This window comes from Ciconia boyciana, chromosome 2 (assembly GCF_034638445.1).
Source record: "Ciconia boyciana chromosome 2, ASM3463844v1, whole genome shotgun sequence".
Classification (NCBI taxonomy): Eukaryota; Metazoa; Chordata; class Aves; order Ciconiiformes; family Ciconiidae; genus Ciconia; species Ciconia boyciana.
The window spans coordinates 167,865,404-167,886,151 of record NC_132935.1 but is presented as its reverse complement, the minus strand read 5'-3'; the positions used below and the strand labels follow the sequence as shown (position 1 = coordinate 167,886,151).

Below are 20,748 nucleotides of genomic sequence, written 5' to 3'. Positions count from 1 at the left end.
AGGATGCTCTCAACAGCATGAAGCTGTGTTCAACTCACAGGAGCTCAGCCAGGACCCCACACAAACCAGTCTGGACACCACTTTTCCCATCACCAGCCATCTTTTCTTGCTGAGAGCTCTCAAGCTACAAGCGACGCAGCTCCGAAGTATTGTGAGCACCTCTGTTGGCTGTGTTGTAGATGACCGGTCCTTGCTTGTTCCTGCCACCCAGGGAGAGCATCGCAGTGAAGCCGTCCCAGAATTTACTCCTGAAGCACCTTAACATGTTAACGTGTTCCTCCATGTCCTTTACATGCATTCTAGTATTCTTCTAAAAGTCCTGTGGCTGGCAGGGAAGGCTGCTGCTGCAGCTGCATAAGGCACAACCCAGAGTGCTTAGTAGCTCGGTAGCTGGCTGTCAAAGCTGTAGCTGTGGCAGTCTGCCCAGTGGCCGTTGTTTACAGCACTTTGCCAGCGGTTTGGCACGGAAAGCAGTCTCACGCAGCCTTTGAGGAGTTTGAAAAATGCCCTTAAGAGGTCAATCGGGGAAGGCAGTAGGCAGAGTTTTGCTTTGACCAGTCTGGACTGAGGAATGTGGAGACTTTTTGCTACCTTCTGCTACCAGATCCAGCCTGCTCACCAAGAACAACCTTACGCAGCACAGAGCAGCATCCATGGGATTGTGACCTTCTCCTGAGGGACTCTCCTTTTGCCCAGCGTGGTTTGTGTTGAAGTAAGAGCTGGTGTTCATGGGGGCACGTTTGCATCAAAGCCATTTCATAGAAAAGTCAGGATTGACACATGCCACTTTGAATTCAGTCTTTCTAAATAGGCAAGACTTAAAAGCCATGGGCAGCAGCATTGTAGAGCTGTCCAACACACGCAGCTATGGGGTTTGGTTGGCAGAGGTGGCTGGTCTGTGCTGGGAATCCAGCGAGGAAAGAGCAAAGGCTTTTCTGTTTAACAATAGGGAAGAACAGTATTCATTATTTTTCTGAAAATTCAGACCATTAAAGGTCCACTTTCCAGGGAAGACTCAATTCTGAGGCATCTCCTGAGGAATGTGGTTTCTATGTAAATAGCTCTTTCTTCTGGGAGTAGTATGGAGGGGGGGAAAGGGATATGGAGGTTGGCACACAGATGGTACCAGGGTGCAGCTAGCACAGCGAGATCCTCAAAGAGCCCATTGAAATACCATCCACCAACCTCCGCTATGGCCACTCCCATGAACTGTGTCATGCTGCAGGGCAGAACAAACTGACCTCCCCACGTCTGCGTGTGTTTTCTTTGAATTCTGTTGCAGCTCGCCTCCATCCAAGCCGGTGGCATTTGAGCAGTTTAAGGAGGAGTGCGGAAGTGAGATCAGCCGGATCTTTAAAGAGAACAAAAGCATCCTCCTTGCCAGGAAGAAGAGAAGCAGTACGGTAGCGCAGAGGATCAACTTCATCAAGCGCGAGATGGAGGGCATCAGAACGGCTCTGGAGGCTCAGAAGCAGGAGCGGTGGCAGCAGGGTAAGTCGCCGTGTGGAGACTGGCCAGCGAGAGTCTGACAGAAGAAGGGAGCCACTGGTTTCAAAGCGGTTCTGGTGGTGAGACCACTAGACCACCACTGCTGCTTGCCAGGGCAGTGGGGCAGGCTGGGCTTTATGCCCTAGCTCTGCAGCTGGCCTTGTGGTTTGCCACCTGATTCCTCCACCTGAGTCCTCTACACGTCAGCCTCATTGAGTCGTGCTACTTAGGCTTTACGCTAGTGAGGTGAGCTGCAGTCAGACTGATTCCTCACCCCAGGCTTTGATGGATTAGGCAGCGTACTGCTGACAAATGCAGGTCAGTACAGTGCAGAAATCACAGAATCACAGAATTGTATAGGTTGGAAAAGACCTTTAAGATCATCGAGTCCAACCGTAAACCTAACACTGCCAAGCCCACCACTACACCATGGCCCTGAGCACCTCATCCAAACGGCTTTTAAATACCTCCAGGGATGGCGACTCCACCACTGCCCTGGGCAGCCTGTGCCAGTGCTTGACAACCCTTTCAGTGAAGTAAAATTTCCCAATTTCCAGTCTAAACCTCCCCTGGTGCAACTTGAGGCCATTTCCTCTCGTCCTGTCACTTGTTACTTGGGAGAAGAGACCGACCCCACCTCTCTACACCCTCCTTTCAGGTCGTTGCAGAGAGCGATGAGGTCTCCCCTCAGCCTCCTTTTCTCCAGGCTGAACAACCCCAGGTCCCTCAGCCGCTCCCCATCAGCCTTGTGCTCCAGACCCTTCCCCAGCTCCGTTGCCCTTCTCTGGACACGCTCCAGCCCCTCAATGTCTCTCTTGTGGTGAGGGGCCCAACACTGAACACAGCATTCGAGGTGCGGCCTCACCAGTGCCGAGTACAGGGGCACGATCACTGCCCTGCTCCTGCTGGCCACGCTATTGCTGATACAAGCCAGGATGCTGTTGACCTTCTTGGCCACCTGGGCACACTGCTGGCTCATATTCAGCCGGCTGTCGACCAACACCCCCAGGTCCTTCTCTGCTGGGCAGCTTCCCAGCCACTCTTCCCCAAGCCTGTAGCGTTGCAGGGGGTTGCTGTGGCCCAAGTGCAGGACCCGGCACTGAGCCTTGTTGAACCTTGTACGATTGGCCTTGGCCCATGGATCCAGCCTGTCCAGATCCCTCTGCAGAGCCTTCCTACCCTCCAGCAGATCAACAGTCCTGCCCAACTTGGTGTCATCTGCAAACTTACTGAGGGCACACTCGATCCCCTCGTCCAGATCATTGATAAAGATATTAAACAGGACTGTGTTGGCCCCAACACCGAGCCCTGGGGAACACCACTTGTGACCAGCCACCAACTGGAGTAAACTCCATTCACCACAGCTCTTTGGGCCCGGCCATCCAGGCAGTTCTTTACCCAGCGACGAGTACACCCGTCCAGCCATGAACAGCCCGTTTCTCCAGGGGAATGCTGTGGGAAACCGTGTCAAAGGCTTTACTGAAGTCTAGATAGACAACATCCACAGCCTTCCCCTCATCCACTAGGCGGGTCACCTTGTCGTAGAAGGAGATCAGGTTGGTCAAGCAGGACCTGCCTTTCCTGAACCCATGCTGGCTGGGCTTGATCCCTTGGTTGTCCTGGGTATAACCCAGGATAAATCACAGGTAGCAGGCTTGCCCTTACTGTGGTGGAGATGCACTGCATCTCCTACAGCTTGATTTCATCTAGATTAGGGTCTGGTTTATGAAAGTCAAAATCCCAAACTGCAAGGTACTAGAGGAAAAAATGGGGTAAGTGCCTTCCTACTTCGCTGCAGCAAGATGTTTGTTAGGTGGATGAGACTAGGACGTGTGTCAGGTTTTGTGCTCCCTGCAGCAGGGCTCCCAAGAGTCCGTGCTGTTGTGTTCTGCAGAGGAGCGGAGAAGAAACACCTCTGGGCAAGGAGAGAAATCTGAAACAAATCGCTTTAATAGCAGAGTGGTCTAGAGTGCTCTGCGTGTGATGGCGAGGAAGTAGCAGTGGTGTTCCTCAGAAACGCAGTTCTGTGAAAGTACAGCCTCAGCTATTGCCAGGCAATTAGCGGGAAATAAGAGGGAATGAGAGAGAAAGGGAATGGTCACCAGCAAGCAGGCCCTGACTAGTGAATGAGGGCCAGAGAGTCAGACCCAGCATGAATGCTGCTCTACTGGTTTCCATAGTTTCTCTTCCTATAGAAAGACTTTTATGGCCATGCTTTGCAAGGGGCCTTTTCCCACAGGGTCTGATCCTGCAAGATGCAAACCTCTTTTGGCTAAACGATGAGCAAATCAGCTTGAATCCATATCGAAGTGAGGGTCTGTCTTTTCATGGACTCATTGCTTCTTTTGGGCCTTTGCTCTTTATGATGGCATCTACCAACTGGTGGTTTATTGTGGATGCTGGAAACCACAGGAATCACAGAATCGTATAGGTTGGAAAAGAACTTTAAGATCATCAAGTCCAACTGTAAACCTAACACTGCCAAGCCCACCACTACACCATGGCCCTAAGCACCTCATCCAAACGGCTTTTAAATACCTCCAGGGATGGGGACTCCACCACTGCCCTGGGCAGCCTGTGCCAGTGCTTGACAACCCTTTCGGTGAAGTAAAATTTCCTAATATCCAGTCTAAACCTCCCCTGGCACAACTTGAGGCCATTTCCTTTTGTCCTGTCACTTGTGACCTGGGAGAAGAGACCGACCCCACCTCTCTACACCCTCCTGTCAGGCAGTTGCAGAGAGCGATGAGGTCTCCCCTCAGCCTCCTTTTCTCCAGGCTGAACAACCCCAGGTCCCTCAGCCGCTCCCCATCAGCCTTGTGCTCCAGACCCTTCCCCAGCTCCGTTGCCCTTCTCTGGCCACGCTCCAGCCCCTCAATGTCTCTCTTGTGGTGAGGGGCCCAACACTGAACCCAGCATTCGAGGTGCGGCCTCACCAGTGCAGAGTACAGGGGCATGGTCACTGCCCTGCTCCTGCTGGCCACGCTATTGCTGATACAAGCCAGGATGCTGTTGGCTTTCTTGGCCACCTGGGCACACTGCTGGCTCATGTTCAGGTGGCTGTCGACCAACACCCCCAGGTGTTATAAACTGATTTGAGGGAAACCAAGAATAAACTGATTTGAGGGGAACCAAGAACAAGAGATGTTTATCATAGGGAAGTAGCCTTGGCTTAACTGACCCCAAAGGGTTGACCAGCCCTTTGTCTCAAAAACCTTTACCATGGCTGCCCAGGGAGTTTCTCAGTAGGAGCCGTAAAAGCCCAGCAGGCTGTCATGTGGGTGTCTTTCTCCAGAGCCCGGTCCCTCCTCCTCATCTGCACATGTCCCAGTTCGGGGAGGACTGATGCCTGAGCGGGTTCAGGAGTTCAGCAGTGATTTCTGTCCCACACCACTCCAACACTGTATTTGGAGAAAGCATGTCTAAGGAAATGTCAGTTGTGTGGTTAACCTCAGTATAACTGGGTAACTACCGTGTGGTTCAAAGTATAATGACTGTTCTTCGTCTCTCTCCACCCTCATAAGAAACCTTCGTTTCCTTTTCTTACCCTCCAGGAGAATATGTTGATGAGAAAGGACAGGTCATAATTGATGAGAAGGAGTTTTTACTCATCATGAAGCTGAAAGACCTGAAGGAAGAGTACAGGTCTGGTTATGCAGAACTGCAAGACCTGAAGGCAGAAATCCAGTACTGCCAGCATCTGGTAGACCAGTGCCGGAACAAACTCATCTCAGGTACCGGCTCCCCAGGGCAGTTTCTGAGCAGCCTCCACTTTCGCTGGGATGCTTGACAGCAGCTCAGTACTGAACCATTTCACAGACATGTTGCATATAAGCCAAGTCCATCATCCTCTGTTGTAATTTTTCTTGTTGCCTTCCAGAGTTGGTTTTTTTTATTGATGATTGGGTGGGGTTTTTTGGCATGACACTGAATTGCTGCAGATTCTCTCTCACAGATAATGACATACTGCTCCTTGGTCATGCTGCTAGATGCAATGCTGTGGGTAAAAGCCTTTCACAATGAAGTTGACATTCACGCTCCCACTGATGGCCCCGGTTCTCACCCTTGACTTCATTTAATAGAGATGGTGGCTAAGGAACTGCAGCGGGCCAGGGCTTTGGCCCTGGACTACAGATGTCTCCTCTGTACCCCTGTGAGATTCAGGTTCCAGTGTTGCAGCTCGGGCGCTTTGGCAGGAAGCAGAGCTTGGTCATTTTAGCATGTTCTTCATGAGCATCGCCCTCATGGTGATGAGTCACACCTCTGCTCAGGGTGATCCGCGCAAATTCGTGGTGTGCTCCAATGCAGGCCACTCAGTTTGAGTCTGCGGTAACAGGAGTGCAGCCCTGTTATATCCCCAGATTTGTCCCATAGGATGGAAGACAGTAGGTGTACAAATGCCAGAGCCCCAAACATTTAGATGCTGCGCACATGGCAACGCTTTATTTTCTACAAACTTGCCAGAGCACAACTTGTATCCGTCAGTGCATCCCACGCTGAAAGAAATGCATGGCTTGTTCCAGGAGATAGACAGGGCCAAATCATAATTGTGCAGAAACTTTGCCACTGGTTTGCATTGGATCCGGGTTTGGCATTTTTTTGGGTGCTCCAGATGTTCGCTGTTTGTTTAAACATACAGGCCTGGACTCACTCAATATCTGTGTCATCCCAGAGCGAGGAGGTCATCTCAGAGCTAAAACCAGGGTACAAAGTCAGTGGTGTTGCATCATGTCCACAGTGCCTCGCAAGAGCAGGGCTCTGCGTTTCACCTTGTTCATCCTTCATGACTCCCACGACAGAAAGCAGCTCCATCCCTGGGGTCCCTCCTGGGCAGCACAGCCTTCTTCGGGGGCCGTGGGCTCTCCCGCTCCATGGGAAAACGTGCCAGAGGAATGAAGCAGAGCACAACCGCTTTGCAGCAGGCATCGGGGAAATGCCCAGTATTAATAAGGACAGAATTCCTGCTGCATGGCAGCACCTGCTCTGTGTTATCACGGGCTATTACGGGATGGAAAGCGGCTGTGCTTCTTTAGCATTTGGAACTGACATCTGACCCCCAAATGTGCTGACCGCTCAAAATGGCCAGCTCCAAGCTGGAGGGCTCCGTGTCTCCGGGACGCAGGAGCAGTGCCACCTCGCGGCCAGCCACCTCTCGGGCTGCACAAGCCCCGGGGACTGTCCCCAGGGCCAGCCACCACCTCCCAGCCAGCAAGGACAGGCAGCAAGCCTGCCTCGGCACAGCCGATGCCAGCTGATGGTGCCCTGTCCCTTTTAACTAACTTTTTTACTAGTTTGAAACTCAAGAGCTTGGCGTTCTGAGGTCCTGTCTGAGAGTTTAAGAGCACTGAGGTCCCGTCTGATCCACGGACCGGGAGCCAAAAGCAACCCCCCCTTGTCTCTTTGGTCATGACAGCCCTGTTTATTGCCCCCCGCTTTGCTTTGCAGAGTTTGAGATCTGGTACAGTGAGTCCTTCCTTATCCCCAAGGATGTGCGGGAAGCTCTGAAGCCCGGTGGCAACATCAGACCTGGAATGATTCCCATAAATAGAGTCATGTGCCTGGTGAGTTGTCCTGGCAGCTCTGCTTATTCTCCTTGATAGCCACACGTGGCATGGTTATGAGGGCACAACTAAGCCCGTGGGAGGAGGAGAGCATGGCAACTCTGCCCCTTTCTCTAAGCAGAGTGGCTGGCATTGAAACGCTATCTGCTACGAAGCAGAGAGCAACTATCTGGAGATACATCTTGCTTTCATATTAGCTTTACCATTAAGAGGCTAAAATAGGACAGAGTGATTGCAGTACCCAGTCGTCTGCTGACTGTCAGTAATCAGGCACACTGCCCAGAGGTGCGAGGGGAGGCTTGTTTCCAGTCTCTATGATCTGTAATGTTTACAGCTAAACTATTGTGTTTCGTGTTGTGGCAACTGGTACTCAGCCAGCCCTCTGTTTAGAAACCACCACTTTGGGGTAGCTGGGGTCTTTTGTCATTCCTGACAAAGCACATTTCTCTTAAGCTTCTCATTTACCAGACTTCTTCTTTGCATTATTCTCCTCTGAAGTCATTCCAGGTTTTGTCTTTCATTCTTAAATGTCAGACTCAAAACCTTCATACTGTTTGATAGGAACGTGGTGGCCATGCTTCCATTCTGTCTGATGCGATGAAGTGATGCATGCCAAGGAGGGAGATCCCACCCTGGCTGCAAGGGGGAATCAGCCCTTTGTAGGTGTGAGACGGCTCCAGTATTGCTGCTTAACCTCTGCAGATCGCAGAGAACAGCTTCTGGGGACAGGTCCTAGGTTCATCTCTCCCAGGAGCCCATCCCTACCAGGAACAGGGGGCACCCACAGGTGTTTGGGAAAGAGAATAAGCAGGGTGTGAGCTGTGTGACCCCGTTCCTAAATGCACAGTGACCCCATTTCTAGCCAACGCGTAGTGGGGGACAGAACGGCTTTAGCTCTTTAGAAGGAAAACAGAAAAGGAACTCTTTTGTTTCCAGGTGTCTGATTCTTTTGACTGTAAATCTCAGTGAAGCATTTTCTTTACTCCCTTCTAGAAAGGCATGTGAAGAGTTTTCAAGCTGATCAAAGACAGGTTCTTCCCATCCTACTGAATGAGTTCCCTTGAGGGTATGAATAACAAACATGATGTGAGGAAAAAAAAAATGTCGTGAGTTTACTTTTAAACAGAATGTTGTGATCTACCAGACTGTGGAAGATTTCAGATACAGATATAGACCTGTACGGGAAAGAGCAAAAAACCCAACCCAACCCAAACCCCTTTGGATAAAGTGATGCACCTAATGAGGTCAACAGGAAAACCCTGACTGACTGCGTGGGTCCAGGATGTCCCTCTTTGGGGAAAAGAGGAAATCCATCGCTCGTCACTTTTATTAACTCAAGTTCCTCAGTGTATTCATTCATAGAAACTCCCTTAATGGTTTCCAGCCCTGGATTTCTTGTCATGGCATCAGTTCTAGCCCCCGAGATGAATGAAGCGTGCCTTTTAGCAATGCTTTGCAGCTGTGTCAAGTTGTTGATGTTACAGGCAGAAATCTTCAGGCGGAGGATAAACAGTGTCCCTGCTAATGTTGCGCAGTGCTGGTTTCTTCTCTTGTTCCTTTTACTGGGCAGTTCCCTGCAGCTTCCCAGTCAGTGTCACTGGCCCTGCTGAGGCCCTTACTGGGTCTGGGAGGGAACCAGCTCATTTTTCTCTGGAGGTTTGTTTCCTACTTAGAACCATTTTCCCTTTTCCAGACTAGCTCTTCATTTACTGTTCTAACCCATTTCTCCAGGGTGTGCATCTTTTACTCTTGGCTTGATTCGGTTTGGCCACCTGCCTTTTATCGCACCAGAATTTCACTGTCACCTTCTCCAGGCTACTCATGAACTGCCACAGAAGGTGACCTAAGAATCTGCTAGAGCTATCCTCAAATCTGGCATGAAAACGTTATATACAAGCTGATATCTTACAAAATCGTACTTCCATTCAACCCATGTTCCTCTTCAGTGTGCTCACGCCTTCCAGACGGTTCCCTGGAGAAGCGTGGGCATGGACGTCAGCTAGCTGGGCTCAGGGGAGACCACGCTGAAGCTCAGACCTCCTTCAAGCTGTGACATTATCTTGCAGTGGAAGGGAGACTATCCTGTGGGTAGTTATGGGCAGAGCATGGCCATGAGAAGACAGCTGAGGGAACCCCCTTTGGGGCTTTACACTTGCAGATGGATTTTGCCCAAAGTCCTGCCCAAATCTGCTCACCTAAGGTGTGGGAAGGGGGGACCTCTCACTTCGGAGCCTTCGGAGAGATTGTTGAATCAGCGTTCAATGCGGTAAATGGGATCGGTTGACCTCTGTGTCTCCAGACGTGCGTTTTTCACATGGAGCGGGGTCTTTCTGCTGGCAGGAGGAAGACGAGCAGGAGAGGTTTGAGCGGATGCAGGAGACAACACTGCCAGCCTGCCCAGCTTCAGTCTCGTTCTACAAGGCGAAAATGAAGACTGATCAAAAGGTAATCACAGCTGGGCTCAGTTCCACCTACCCCTGCCGATGCGCGGTGGGAGAGCGATTCTGCGCCTCGCAGCCAGGTGGGGTGGAGGATTCTTCCAGAACGGATGCTGTTTTGGCCGTAGCCTTTTGAAAGATGCTAGTTTGGTTCCGTAGCACAACTAAGCTCTTTGAAAAGTTCTTTGTCGCTGGCTGATGTAAAGGTCCCATCCTGTGCTGGTCTTCTGCTAAAAACCAATCTCAGCGCTTCTCACTTACACTTCCTTCCTGGCAAGGGCTCACCATAAGATACCACCGAGGCCCTGAGCTTAGCAGGACTTCAAAAAGATTGGGTGTTTATGAGAGTAACAGGGCTGCGCAACTCTGTCAGTAAGGATTTTTAGGAAAACATCTCAAAACCAGCACTTCAGTGCTCAGGAGGAGAATTTCCCAGGCCTTTTTGTGCCCTCCTTTGAGCCTGCTGGGATCCGCCACCAGTAGAGCAATGCTGGGTCTGATGGGGCTTATTTGGGCAGCTTTTTCCAGCACCACTTGGGAAGGTTGGGAAGGTATTTGTTTTTTGTTTTTTTTTTTTTTTCAGGAAAAAAGCTTTTATAGGTGAGAATTCTGCTCTGAAAACTGAGCTCACGTTAATGACCCTGTTTTGTTTTCTGTTGCCAGCGCACGTACACCAGAACCATGTCGTCTCTCGAGCAAATGCGCAAGAAACCCGGGCTCATCACAGCTGCTGGGAAGAATAAACCCCTGTCGTTTCTGCACGTCATGTAGCAGATGCGGGCTCAGCCTGGAACCCAGCATTTAATAAGTCAACTCACCTCAGAAAGTGCCTCGCGTTCATGTCCGCAATAGATTTCTGAAAAATAAACAGTAGGGGAAAAAAAACCCAAACCAACCCTACCCAATTTTTGTGCAGCTAGACTGACAGTTATTGGTAATCAAACCCGCTGTTTAGACAGGAAACAAGCCAGGGAGTTCAAATAGCAACGCTTGTTTTTCTGAGCGTCTCTGGAAAACGCAGCGTCACGACAGAGAGGTGGGTTGTGGACAACCTGGGCTGCTTCTGCCTCCCTCCTTCCCAGTGCTGGAGGCAAGGCCCTCCTGGGCTTGCTCTCGACGGCGTGTCGAGTCACATCTTTGCTAGTTTGATGTTCTTCAAGGTGGATCCTGAGGAGCCAAGTCTGGATGAGAGTGAGTCCTCCTTTGGATCGAAGCAACCCCGGGGCGTTTGCTCTCCCGGAGAGAGGAAGGGGCTGGAGAGGCGCAGGCAGCAGAGAAGCGTTTCCATCAGCTGCCTGGCGTTAGACGCGGCGGCATTGATTTATGGCAGCCTCCCCACCCCGGCGCAGCAGGAATAGGGCAGTGTTTGCCCACTGCTTTCTGGGAAGGCGATTCAGATCCAGGGGGAGATCACGCTGCCCAGCAACTGGAAAGCTCCAGAGGATCCCGCGCTGCTTCTTCGCCTGCTGAGCCGAGCGTGCTGAAGGCCTGCTGGAAGTCCTCCTCCTCCTCCTCCTCCTCCAGCACCGGTGGAGGTGGAAGGCCGACTCCAGCTTGGCACGTGACAGGGAAATTCATATACCAAATATCCAGCCAAGAGAGTCCCATCTCCTCCTACTGCTGCAAACGGTTCACCACCACACCAGTCTTGCCAGGGGCAGGGCCGGTCTGGTCCTGCGATTTCCCAAAACGATGAGAGAGGCGAGATCTCACAGGGCTCCCTCCAACACCCAGCTCGCCCAGGGTGCAGGGCAAGTCACGCCCGTGGGCTGGCCATGCCGCTGGGTGCCCTGATGTCTGGGCGTACGGGTCTGCCTGGAGAAGGTAATGAAACAACAAAAATTAATTTAATACCTGCCTGGGCAATGATAGCAGCGCGCGCCCTCTCGGGCAGCTCTGGTGATGGCAGGCATTTCCTCAAGCCTAACCTGCCATCGGTGTCAGCTCTGCCGTTGCTCCTCTCCGCCTGTACCACAGCCGTGGCTCCCAGGAGCCGCGTATGGACGTGGGTCCATATATATATATGTATATATGTGCTGGTCAGGTCATATATGTGCTTGGCTTAAAGGAGCTCTTGGGCTCCTCCTTGGGGTTTCTGCTTCTGCTCTCTGCAAGGAATAAAAATGTCAGCCACGATTTTTGGGTCTACTACGCATTTCGGGTGGCCCGCGGTGTTTGCCCTCTGTCACTGCAGCCGGTGGATGCCACTCGCCGGAGCGGTGAACGCGCAGGGTCCGGTCTGCGTTCAGAGCTGCCGTAAGCGCCAGCGGCACTGCTGCGGGCAGGAGTCGCTTCTTTATCCCTCCAGGAGGTTGTGGAGCCCTGAGAGCTTCAAAATTATTTGGGGAGCTGGAAGAGTAATGCTGAAAACTCCAAAATGCAGCACCCGCGCTCCACGGCCATCGGGAACACCCTGGCCAAAGCCTGGTGAATGACTGGGCTTACTGGAAAACCTGCTGGCACATCAGTGGGGTTACTGGAAAATCCGCCGGCCTGGAGTTTTACGGAGCGACGCTGGCTGGGCCCCGCTGAGCGACGGGATGGGGGACGAACAGCCCCCGCTGCCAAAACCGGCACCAGCCGTGGCGGGAGCATCCCAAAATTCAAGCATCCCGGGTCGGAGGTTTTCCACAGGCCACCCCCATTTACATGAAACGCTGGGAAAATTAATTAGTCCAAGCTGTTCAGTTTGGTTTAATTTGTTGCAGCTCACTTCTGTTCCTGTAATGGCACCTGCTCCCCAGAAGTGCTGCAGATAACAGCCTAGAAATCACCTTTTCTTTGTGATTATCAAATTCCAGCGGCTTATAAAGCTGCTGGAAATTCAACCCAGGCTGAATTTCCCAAGAAAACGCTTCTGCATGAACTGCGCTAAGCCTTCCTTCGACCTTCTCCTCTGTCCACCCGTCCTTTGCTTCCCCCTCGTGCTTCCGCCTGGGTGCTGCTCAGTGCCACCCACCCCGTCCCTGCAGGTCCCTGTGCCGCTGCTGCCCACGCCGTGGTCCCAAATCTGGGGGGAGAAAAAAAAAAAAAAAAAAAAGGCAAGAAATCTCAATTTTGGATGCTGCAGATGCCGTTTTGAGGCTCCCGCGTGAGCAGGAAGGTCCATACTGCACCCCAAAAGCAAGTGGGGACCCGGGGGTGCTCTGGCACCTCCTCACTGGAGGAGCTCTCCCTGGGGATTGGGAAGTTGGTGAAAGAAAACCACTTTTGAAAGTACAAGAGCAGTTTTTAGTGATTTTGTGGGGTTTGTCTCTGAAACGCGGCCTGGGCGCCAGCAGGGCCTGGGGACAGGCACCGTCCCAGGGCACGGAGACCTGGGTGCCTCCTTAGAGCAGGGGACCGGGGTGGGCGCGGGAGAGCGGGTCTGGGCGGCTGGCGGGGGCCCGGGGGTGCCGGTGTCTGGGCTGCGATCCCAGGGCTGTCCCAGGTGCGATCCTGGGGGAGATCCTGGGGTGCCAGTGTCCTGGGAGTGATCCCGAGGTGCTGGTGATCCCCGGGTGCCGGTGAGCCCAGGGGTGTTGGTGTCCCGCGGTGCCAGTGTCTGGGTGTCAGGGTGATCCTGGGGGTGATCCGGGAGTGCCAGTGATGCCAGGGGAGATTCCAGGGATGTTGGTGATCCTGAAGTGCTGGTGATCCCAGGGGGGATCCTGGGGGTGTTGGTGATCCTGGGGGTGATCCCGGAGTGCCAGTGACCCCGGGGGTGCTGACGTCCGGGGGTGCGGGTGCCCTGTGGTACAGGAGATCCCGCGGGTGCTGGTGATCCCAGTTCCCCGGGGTGCTGGTATCCTGGGAGTGATCCTGGTGTGCCGTGGGTGATCTGGGGTGCTGGTGATCCTGGTGGTGATCCCAGTGAGATCCTGGTGTGGTCCCAGTGATCCCGGGGAGATCTCGGTGATCCCATGGCTGATCCTGGTTTGGTGCCAGTGATCATGGGGAGATCTGGGTGATCCCGGGGGTGATCCCAGTGTGGTCCCAGTGATCCCGGGGAGATCTTGGTGATCCCGGGGGTGATCCCGGGGAGACCTCGGTGCTCCCGGGCGTGATCCCGGTGAGGTCCGAGTGATCCCGGGGAGATCTCGGTGCTCCCGGGGGTGATCCCGGTGCGGCCCCGGCGATCCCGGGGGTGATCCCGGGCTGATCCCGAGGAGACCCCGGTGGTGCGGCGGCTGATGCCGGCGTGGTCCCGGCGGTCCCGCGGCGGGTCCCGGTGTGGCCCCGGTGGCCCCCTGCCTGATCCCGGGGATCCCGCGGCCGGTCCCGGCCTGGCCCCGGCGGTGCCGCTGCCCGCCCGGGGGGAGCGGAGCGGAGCGGAGCGGAGCGGCAGCGGGCTGGGGAGCGGCGGCGCGGCGGCGCGGCGGGGAGGAGCCGGGCGGCCGGGGCGGACTCGGCGGCGGGCGGCGGGCAGGGCAGGGCAGGGCACGGCGCGGATGGCGGGGCCCCGCCGGCGGCCGCTGCAGCGCGGGGCCCGGCGGAGGATGTGAGGCGGCGGCGGCGGAGCCGAGCCCCCGCCGGGCTCGGAGGGCGGAGAGGGGCCTCCCCCGCGGCGCGGCCCGGCCCGGCCCGGCCCTGCCCGCCCGAGGGGCCGCGCCTGCCCCCGACAGCGGCCGCCCGACCATGGGGGACTTCTACGACCCGGAGCACCCCACCCCGGAGTAAGCGCGGGCCGCGCCGGCGGCCGCCCCGACCGCTGCCCCCGCCGCGGCCTAGGGCCTGCCGGGCCCGGCCGAGCCGCGCCGCGCCGCGCCGGGCCGCCCGCCCCGCGGGGAGCCGCCGGGGCCGGGCAGGGGCGGGGGCCGGGGCGCCGCTGCCGCTGCCCCTTCCCTCCCTCACTCCCTCCCCGGGGCGCGGCGGGCGGGCGGCCGGGGTAGGCCGCGCATCCCCGGCCTTGCGTGAGCGCCGCGGCCGGGCGCCGGCGGGCGGAGGCCGGGCGGCGCGGCGGCGCGGGGGGGGGCTGGGGGAGGGCGCGGGGCGGCGGGCGCTGCCGCCGGCCGGGGGTGGCGGGGGTCCGCCCCTGCCCTCCCTCGCCTGCCCTGGGGGCGGCGGGGCCCGGGCCCCCGGCCCGGTGGGGCTCGCGGTGCCGCCCGCCCCGCGGAGGGAGGCCGGGCGGTGAGTGCGGACGTGTCCCGGCCTCCCCGGGGGGCCATTTTTCCGCACCTTTATAATTTTTTTTTTTTTTTTTTTTTTACCCCGGTGTGCGGGGGAGTTACCGAGTCCCGTCTTTATTTTGCCCTTTGAATCCTCTCTCCGACAGCCCCGGGTCGGCCCCTGCCCTGACCCCATTTTCTGACAGGAGGAAGGAGCCAGGCCAAAGGGGGGAGAGCAGCCTAATGGCCGGTGAACTCTGGTTCTCCTCTCCGCTGGGGATTTGCGCTAACCCCCCCCAACACGCCAGGGCTGCCGGCTTTATCGCTTCTTCTGAGCAAGCCGTTCAGGTCCTGCTGGTAGTGGTGGGGTTTCTCCCCCCCCCCCCCCCCCTTCTTGTTGGTTCTGAATGCTATTTTTACGTTTTTAGACTTCCTTCGTGAAGGATTCGGGTGCTTCATAAACTTTGCGCGTGCGGCATCCCCGACGTGTGGCCGGCTCTGGGGTGGAAGGAGGCAGACACCTGGCATGTAGCACACCTCCGTGCAATGGTTGGAGTGGAGGCAAAGCTAAAAATGGCGCGTTTTGAGCAAGGACAACAGAGCAAACCTTTCTTGAGCGAATGCTACGAGTTCTGTCTGTGCCCACCTGGAGCAGCTGAGGATCTGTTTCAGCTGAAACGATGCCCGTGGCCGAGCCTTCTAAAATTAGCGAGAGATGGAGGATTTCATTTTGAATCCAGGTTGTGTTTTGCTAGACGTGGCTCCTGCTTTTCTCTCGGGATGGGAGAGCCTGGAGCAAGCCCTGCGCCTGATTTACCTGAGCTTAACGCCGGCGGGGAGCGACGGTCCCATCCTGAGTGACCCTCCGGGTTCAAACGCCTTTACTATCCCTCCACAAAGTTTTAGCCTAATTTAGGTATTTCACCTTTTTAGTTTTGAGCGTGAGGGATCCTGTCCCCGGGGGCTGGGGTGGCCTTTGGTGTCAAACCAAGCGTCGCCCTGAGCTGGACGGTTAAAAGCGTACAGGTGATACCACGCTGCCCCTTGTTGTCTAAAACAGTCTCGAGTGTCGCAAACTCGGGCTCTTGCAAGAAGCCAGAGCAGTTTCTCTGACGACTTTTTGAAAGAGATACTCATTTATTGGGGTTTTCTTGGGGCGTGCGTTCCGGGTTGGGACTCTGAAAGCTGTCAGGAGGTGTTCAGATGTTTTTAGCAGCCTTGTTTCCCTGTGCCCGCCTTGAAGCCCGGGAGTCACATTCACTGCTTCGTTAACGGCATGTCTTATTTCGGACGGGCTCTTCCCAGCGCGTGTGCTTTTAGCTTGAGCAAAGGATTCTTTGCGGTAGCTCAGCGATGGGTTTTCTTCAGAGGCAGGGGTACCTCGAGGTTCATCGTCTCCTTCCTCGCTCTCAAATGTCGCGATATTAGGAATGCGCCGTACGGCGCGTCCCGGGAACCGATTGGGTGTTTCCAAAGCGCGATCGGCTGCCGCCATGGTGGGGAGCGCAATTGAAAACAAACCGTGGTGGCTGCGGGATGTTTGCTGCTGCTGGGGCTGGTGGCTTCCCTCGGTCCCGTACCCGCTGAGGGGTGTGATGAAGAGGGATGTGCATGGTTCGTTTTTTGGAGGAGTTGATTTTGTAGCTCGTAGCATTGGAGTTGTGCTGCTGCGAGTTGTGGGGGCTTGGAGAGCGTTGGTCAGAGCCCGGTGACGCAAGCAGAGCCTGGTAAATTGGGAGGCTCAGCCATGTTTTTCACGGGAATTATTCACAGAATGGTTTGGGTCAGAAGGGACCTTCCGAGATCCGGCCCCCATGGCGTGGGCAGGGACGTCTTCCACTAGATGAGGTTGCTGAAAGCCCTGTCCAACCTGACCTTGAACACTTCCAGAGATGGGGAATCGTTGTTGCTGCGATGGAGCTCCACGCTGGCTGTAGGATATTGAGTCGGGGAGCTGGGCTACCGGCGACTTGAGGACGTGCTGATGGCATTTACCAGAGTTTTCCTACTCCGGCCGGCTTTTGCCTGGTCGGTCGCTCTCCGTGTCCCACTCGGCAGCCAGAGCTCAGGTTCTTGAGAACTTCAGCGGCCAGCAAAACCAGCTCTCCTCGCCTCTTTGGGTGCTCAAATTGGGGCCAGCCTGGGTCCCTGAGCTCGGAGCTGCTGCCAAGCTCCACGTGAGGTCCACAGTTTCTCCGTGGAGCTGCCTGACACCGACCTGGACCTACTTGATGGATGTTTGTATCGTAGGCTGTGAGCTGAAGAAAGTTCATCTCTTCATGCCGTTACTAGAGCTGTAGCGAAGCAGCTGATACAGGCAAACCTGCGACGAGCGAGCGCTTCCTTCGAGAAGACACCGAGATCGTCCGTGGCCGCTGCGTGCCGACGGTGGAGGACCCTCTCAAACAAGTGACGCGTTGGTGGGGTCATTGCACGGGGCGAGATGGATCGGGTTGAGGCTCCCGGGGATATCTTCAGCTGGCGTCTCTGCGTTGTGATGGAAACCGAAGGTGCTGCAGCAGGTTCCCTCGCACACCCTATGGCTGAAATGTATTTATCCTCTTCTTCTTCTCCGCTCTGCTGCAGGTAGACCTCCCCAGCTGGAATTTAGCTCCGTTTTGGGGGAAGGTGGTCCTCCTGTCACCCTGCATCTCCGCAGGCCGGTGACGCTGGTGGGGCTTGGCGGTGAGCATGGGTGGTTTGGTGGGGTCAGGGTTTAGGGCCAGTGTGTTTGAACACCCCAATGATTTTGTTCGCGTGACTTGGTATGGATTCAAAGAGTCTAAAACTTCAAGTTTTTGGTTTTGGCTATTACTACGGGTTTTTTTTTAACGTGCGTTGCGGCTGTGGAGACTCGTGGGCAGTTCAGTGTTAGCGCCGCTTTGGGACTTGTTTTTTTGCTTCTCGTAGGCATCTGGATTCTATTTTCTGCTTTTCTCTAGGGAAAACGATCAATAACGTCGGTGCCCTCGGCACGAGGCAGAAGCTCCTGGCAAACGTGCTGTGGTTAAATTCGGGTCCTTGAGTATGTTCTAATCCATCGGGGAGATGCTGATGGAAGGGAAAGGCTCGGTTTTACACCTGCGTTTCCCTTTGAACGCTCCTCCCCTTTATTAAGGAGACTAACGATGGTCCCACGGGGTGTGAAATCGAGAGTAGTAAGGGAGAAACTTGCCTCTTGCTGCCTGAGCGTACCTGAGGGTTTTTCAGCTCCGCGCTTAAGCCTTAATGTCTCTGAAAAGTCACTTTATTTAAAGAAAAATGCTCTTTGTGCTCCAAATTTGTCTCGGTCACGGGAGGAGACCTTCACCTGCTCTCCTGACCGGCCAGTAAGTTATCAACCACATTTCTCACTTGGGTTTGTTATTTTTGACGTCGTTTTAGGACAATTCCCAGCTGGACCTGAACTTTCTGAGGCCAGTTGCTTGCAGCGGAGCCGAATTAAATGAGGTCGTTTATCTCTAGGTTGGGTATCTCCAGGAAGAAGATGTGGACCCCGTGCAGCACTGCCCGTTCCGCTCTTCTCTTGCCTTTTTCCTGCTCCACAGCGCGTTTTCGGTAACCGTTGCCCAGTTCTCTTAAAAATGAAGCCTGAGGTTTGTAGCTTTGCTCTTGGAGAAGTCGTCTTCCCCCTGGGTTTTGGTACCCAGCTTTGGGTCTTCGTATCATTGATGGGTTTTGAGGGAGGAGGACCTCTTGGCTTGTCCTTCTGCCCTAGATTCTTGTGCAGCTTCCACCCACCGCTCTGTCGTTCCTCCTTTTCCATCTGCTTGTGGTCCAGAAACGTGGCGTGCGGCAAAGGCAGGGTAGATCTGCAGTGTTTAGCTTCAGGGGAAATTCAAAAAAGGAGGAAAAAAAGAAATAGGTCCACATTTTGGCTTCGAGCAGTTGAGGTCCCTGTGGTTTCTGCTAATTCAGATGCCTATAAATCAGAAGACCGTGCATTTTTCCAGGAGCTGGCCGGGTGTGAGCATGCTGGGAATACTTTTCTCCTTTGGTTTTTGAGGTTTTAGGGCTGCGGATCGGTGGTGCTCGTCTCCGGTGGAGTGACTGAGGCTGGAGTGATGTGTGCGAATGGGACGGGGAAAGTCGCGGCCTCGGGATGCCTCCCTGGGAGGGTGTGCTCGAGCAGTTGGGTTTCTCAAAAATGAGGAAATTCAGCAGCTGTAGGCTACCCAGGCAATATATTTTGAGTTCCAAGTCGTTCCATGTACCTTTAGTCACCCGGACACGTGCACAAATAATTACACACACCACACTTAATATGCAAGAGCAGCTAATATATAAACTCAGCTCTCCTAAATGCTACGGTTAGGTGATCGCTCAGAAAAGAGACGGAGAAATCCCCGGTTTTTGAAAGGAGAAGGCTTTCAGATGGTTCTCTTGTCTTAATTGTTTCTAATTTTCCCTCTGCAATTTAATATTTTCCTTGCGGTGGCTCGAAGTGGGCTTAAAATGGATAGGTGACAGCCTTCCTTCGACGTCCTGTGCTAGCGATCTGTTGACATAATTCTAAATATAATTTGTTTGTGTGTATATTTAGACGGGGAGAGAGGATTTATAAACGCCTACTTTTGATAGACTTAGAAACATAAAGAAATGTTAATACGTTTGCCATATGTATTTGACCTTCGGCCCAAGTAACAGACTGGCCGCATTTTATTATTCAGGTGATTATTTAGATTTATTAAGGAGCCGAGCCGCGGTGTACCGGTGGAACCGCGCAAGCTGCTTTGGTGCAACTTCCTCGGCGCTGCAGGAAGCGATTAGGAGCCGAAACGCTGCTCTCCAAAGGCTCGGATCATCGTCGGGGGTTTAACACCCGCGTCGGCGCAGGCACGTACCCCTGCAGGTGGGGCCGTCAGGAGCAGTGATGCTCTTTACATTTCACCGCATCCCGGGCTATGCTTCGTTTTCCATTTTCCTTCCCAGAACTGGTAGGATTCATTGAGAAAAAGTCTTGAGAAAGTCAAAGTGTGGCTCTGGTTTTTTGTAGGTTTTGTAGGACACTTGCTGAAAAGGAATTCCCCCCCCTCCCGCCACTGACATTTTTCCTGACCTGTCCAGTTTTTCTTTTTTTTTTGTAAACTTCCATAAAAATGCTCCATCCCTGCAGCAGCCCCGGGATCCATCCCAGAGGTTGCCATCCCTCAGAGCATCTCCCTGAGAGCCCAGAGGCCGATATGGAGCAGGACCTGAAATTCAAGAGAAACGTGGGCCAGGAGGCAGAATTTGACCCGAAATACCGACACGGGAGGAAGAGGCGTCGGGCTGGGTCTGGGGAAGGAGCTGGAGCCTGAGCGATGCTCAACCTTAAACACCATTTTCAGGACCAAACACAGATTCCCGCTGGCTTTACCCACCGTCACGCAAAGATTTTACAGTTTCCACAGCATCCCATTGCAATTGTATTAGCGCCTTTCTATTGGAAATGCTTCAGCGGAGGTTTTGCAGCTGGAAAGCAAAAGCGTGTTATTCTGAGTTAGCCGAAAACAATTATTTTTAACATTTACAGCCTTCTGTAGCGTCGATGTCCAACGGAAAAAACTCCGGAGCCTAGTGCTTGGAGTTTGCTTGCACAGCCCCTTCCTAACTTGCACTTTTATTGCAAATAAAGGTATAAAGGAGGATGAAGGAGCTTGAATTTATCTGTTCCTCCAGTAATTTCCCTGCCTGGTATCACCTTGTGTTTAGCATTGCCACAGCAACCGGCCGCGATGTTGCAGAGCGATAGCGGGGTGCAGGTTTTCACTCATTAGCTCTCATTTCTTCTTGCCGTGTTAGGCTGGGTTTAATCGCGCTGAAATAGTTTGATTTAAAGCGCTCGATTCTCCAGGAGTTGATGTGACAGGGTGCTTGGGTTTATTTTCTTTTATTGAATTGCGAGCGGCTCCCAAGATGTCTCCCGCTGCTGACTGAACCTGCCAGGCAGGTTTTGCAATAGAAGATTAAACTTCATCTATAATCGCGTAAGAAATAAATACGTTAAGGATTTTATATTAAAGCAGCAACCTTAAGCTTGGCTCGGGTGTTGCAGCATTTTATTTACAACACTGAGGCAGCAAAGTTTTTCGGGGTGCGTGGTGCCGGTTGCAGTTTCTACCCTTTGAAATCTGAATTTAGGGACACCCGATTTTGGGAAAGCGTCTTCTTGTTAAACTTGGGGTGAGCTTG

General features: G+C 54.0%; 3 protein-coding genes across 3 annotated transcripts in view; 2 read left to right on the top strand and 1 right to left on the bottom strand.

The window, feature by feature from the left end:
- The window catches only part of KIF9 (kinesin family member 9), a 31,493-nt gene extending 21,209 nt beyond the window's left edge, over window positions 1-10,284 (top strand). The window contains exons 19-23 of the mRNA XM_072854898.1: window positions 1,283-1,491; window positions 5,043-5,222; window positions 6,934-7,049; window positions 9,390-9,494; window positions 10,151-10,284. Of these exons, the coding sequence (XP_072710999.1) occupies window positions 1,283-1,491; window positions 5,043-5,222; window positions 6,934-7,049; window positions 9,390-9,494; window positions 10,151-10,258 (718 nt within the window). The 3' untranslated portion in view covers window positions 10,259-10,284. The remainder of the gene's footprint in view (window positions 1-1,282; window positions 1,492-5,042; window positions 5,223-6,933; window positions 7,050-9,389; window positions 9,495-10,150) is intronic.
- Window positions 10,285-11,162: 878 nt separating this feature from the next.
- LOC140648613 (uncharacterized) lies at window positions 11,163-14,145 on the bottom strand. The gene is made up of 2 exons (XM_072854897.1): window positions 11,416-14,145; window positions 11,163-11,302 (listed from the first exon to the last, which is right to left on the bottom strand). Exon 1 carries the CDS (start codon window positions 14,104-14,106, stop codon window positions 13,039-13,041), a length of 1,068 nt encoding a protein of 355 aa, XP_072710998.1. The 5' UTR covers window positions 14,107-14,145; the 3' UTR covers window positions 11,163-11,302; window positions 11,416-13,038.
- SETD2 (SET domain containing 2, histone lysine methyltransferase) overlaps window positions 13,949-20,748 on the top strand; it is a 70,734-nt gene continuing 63,934 nt past the window's right edge. Inside the window, exon 1 of the mRNA XM_072854895.1 lies at window positions 13,949-14,142. Within this exon, the coding sequence (XP_072710996.1) occupies window positions 14,105-14,142 (38 nt within the window). The 5' untranslated portion in view covers window positions 13,949-14,104. The remainder of the gene's footprint in view (window positions 14,143-20,748) is intronic.

Bases quoted from the DNA above. Each gene is read 5' to 3' on its own strand.
- LOC140648613 (XM_072854897.1), bottom strand. From the start codon at position 14,106: ATGGTCGGGCGGCCGCTGTCGGGGGCAGGCGCGGCCCCTCGGGCGGGC.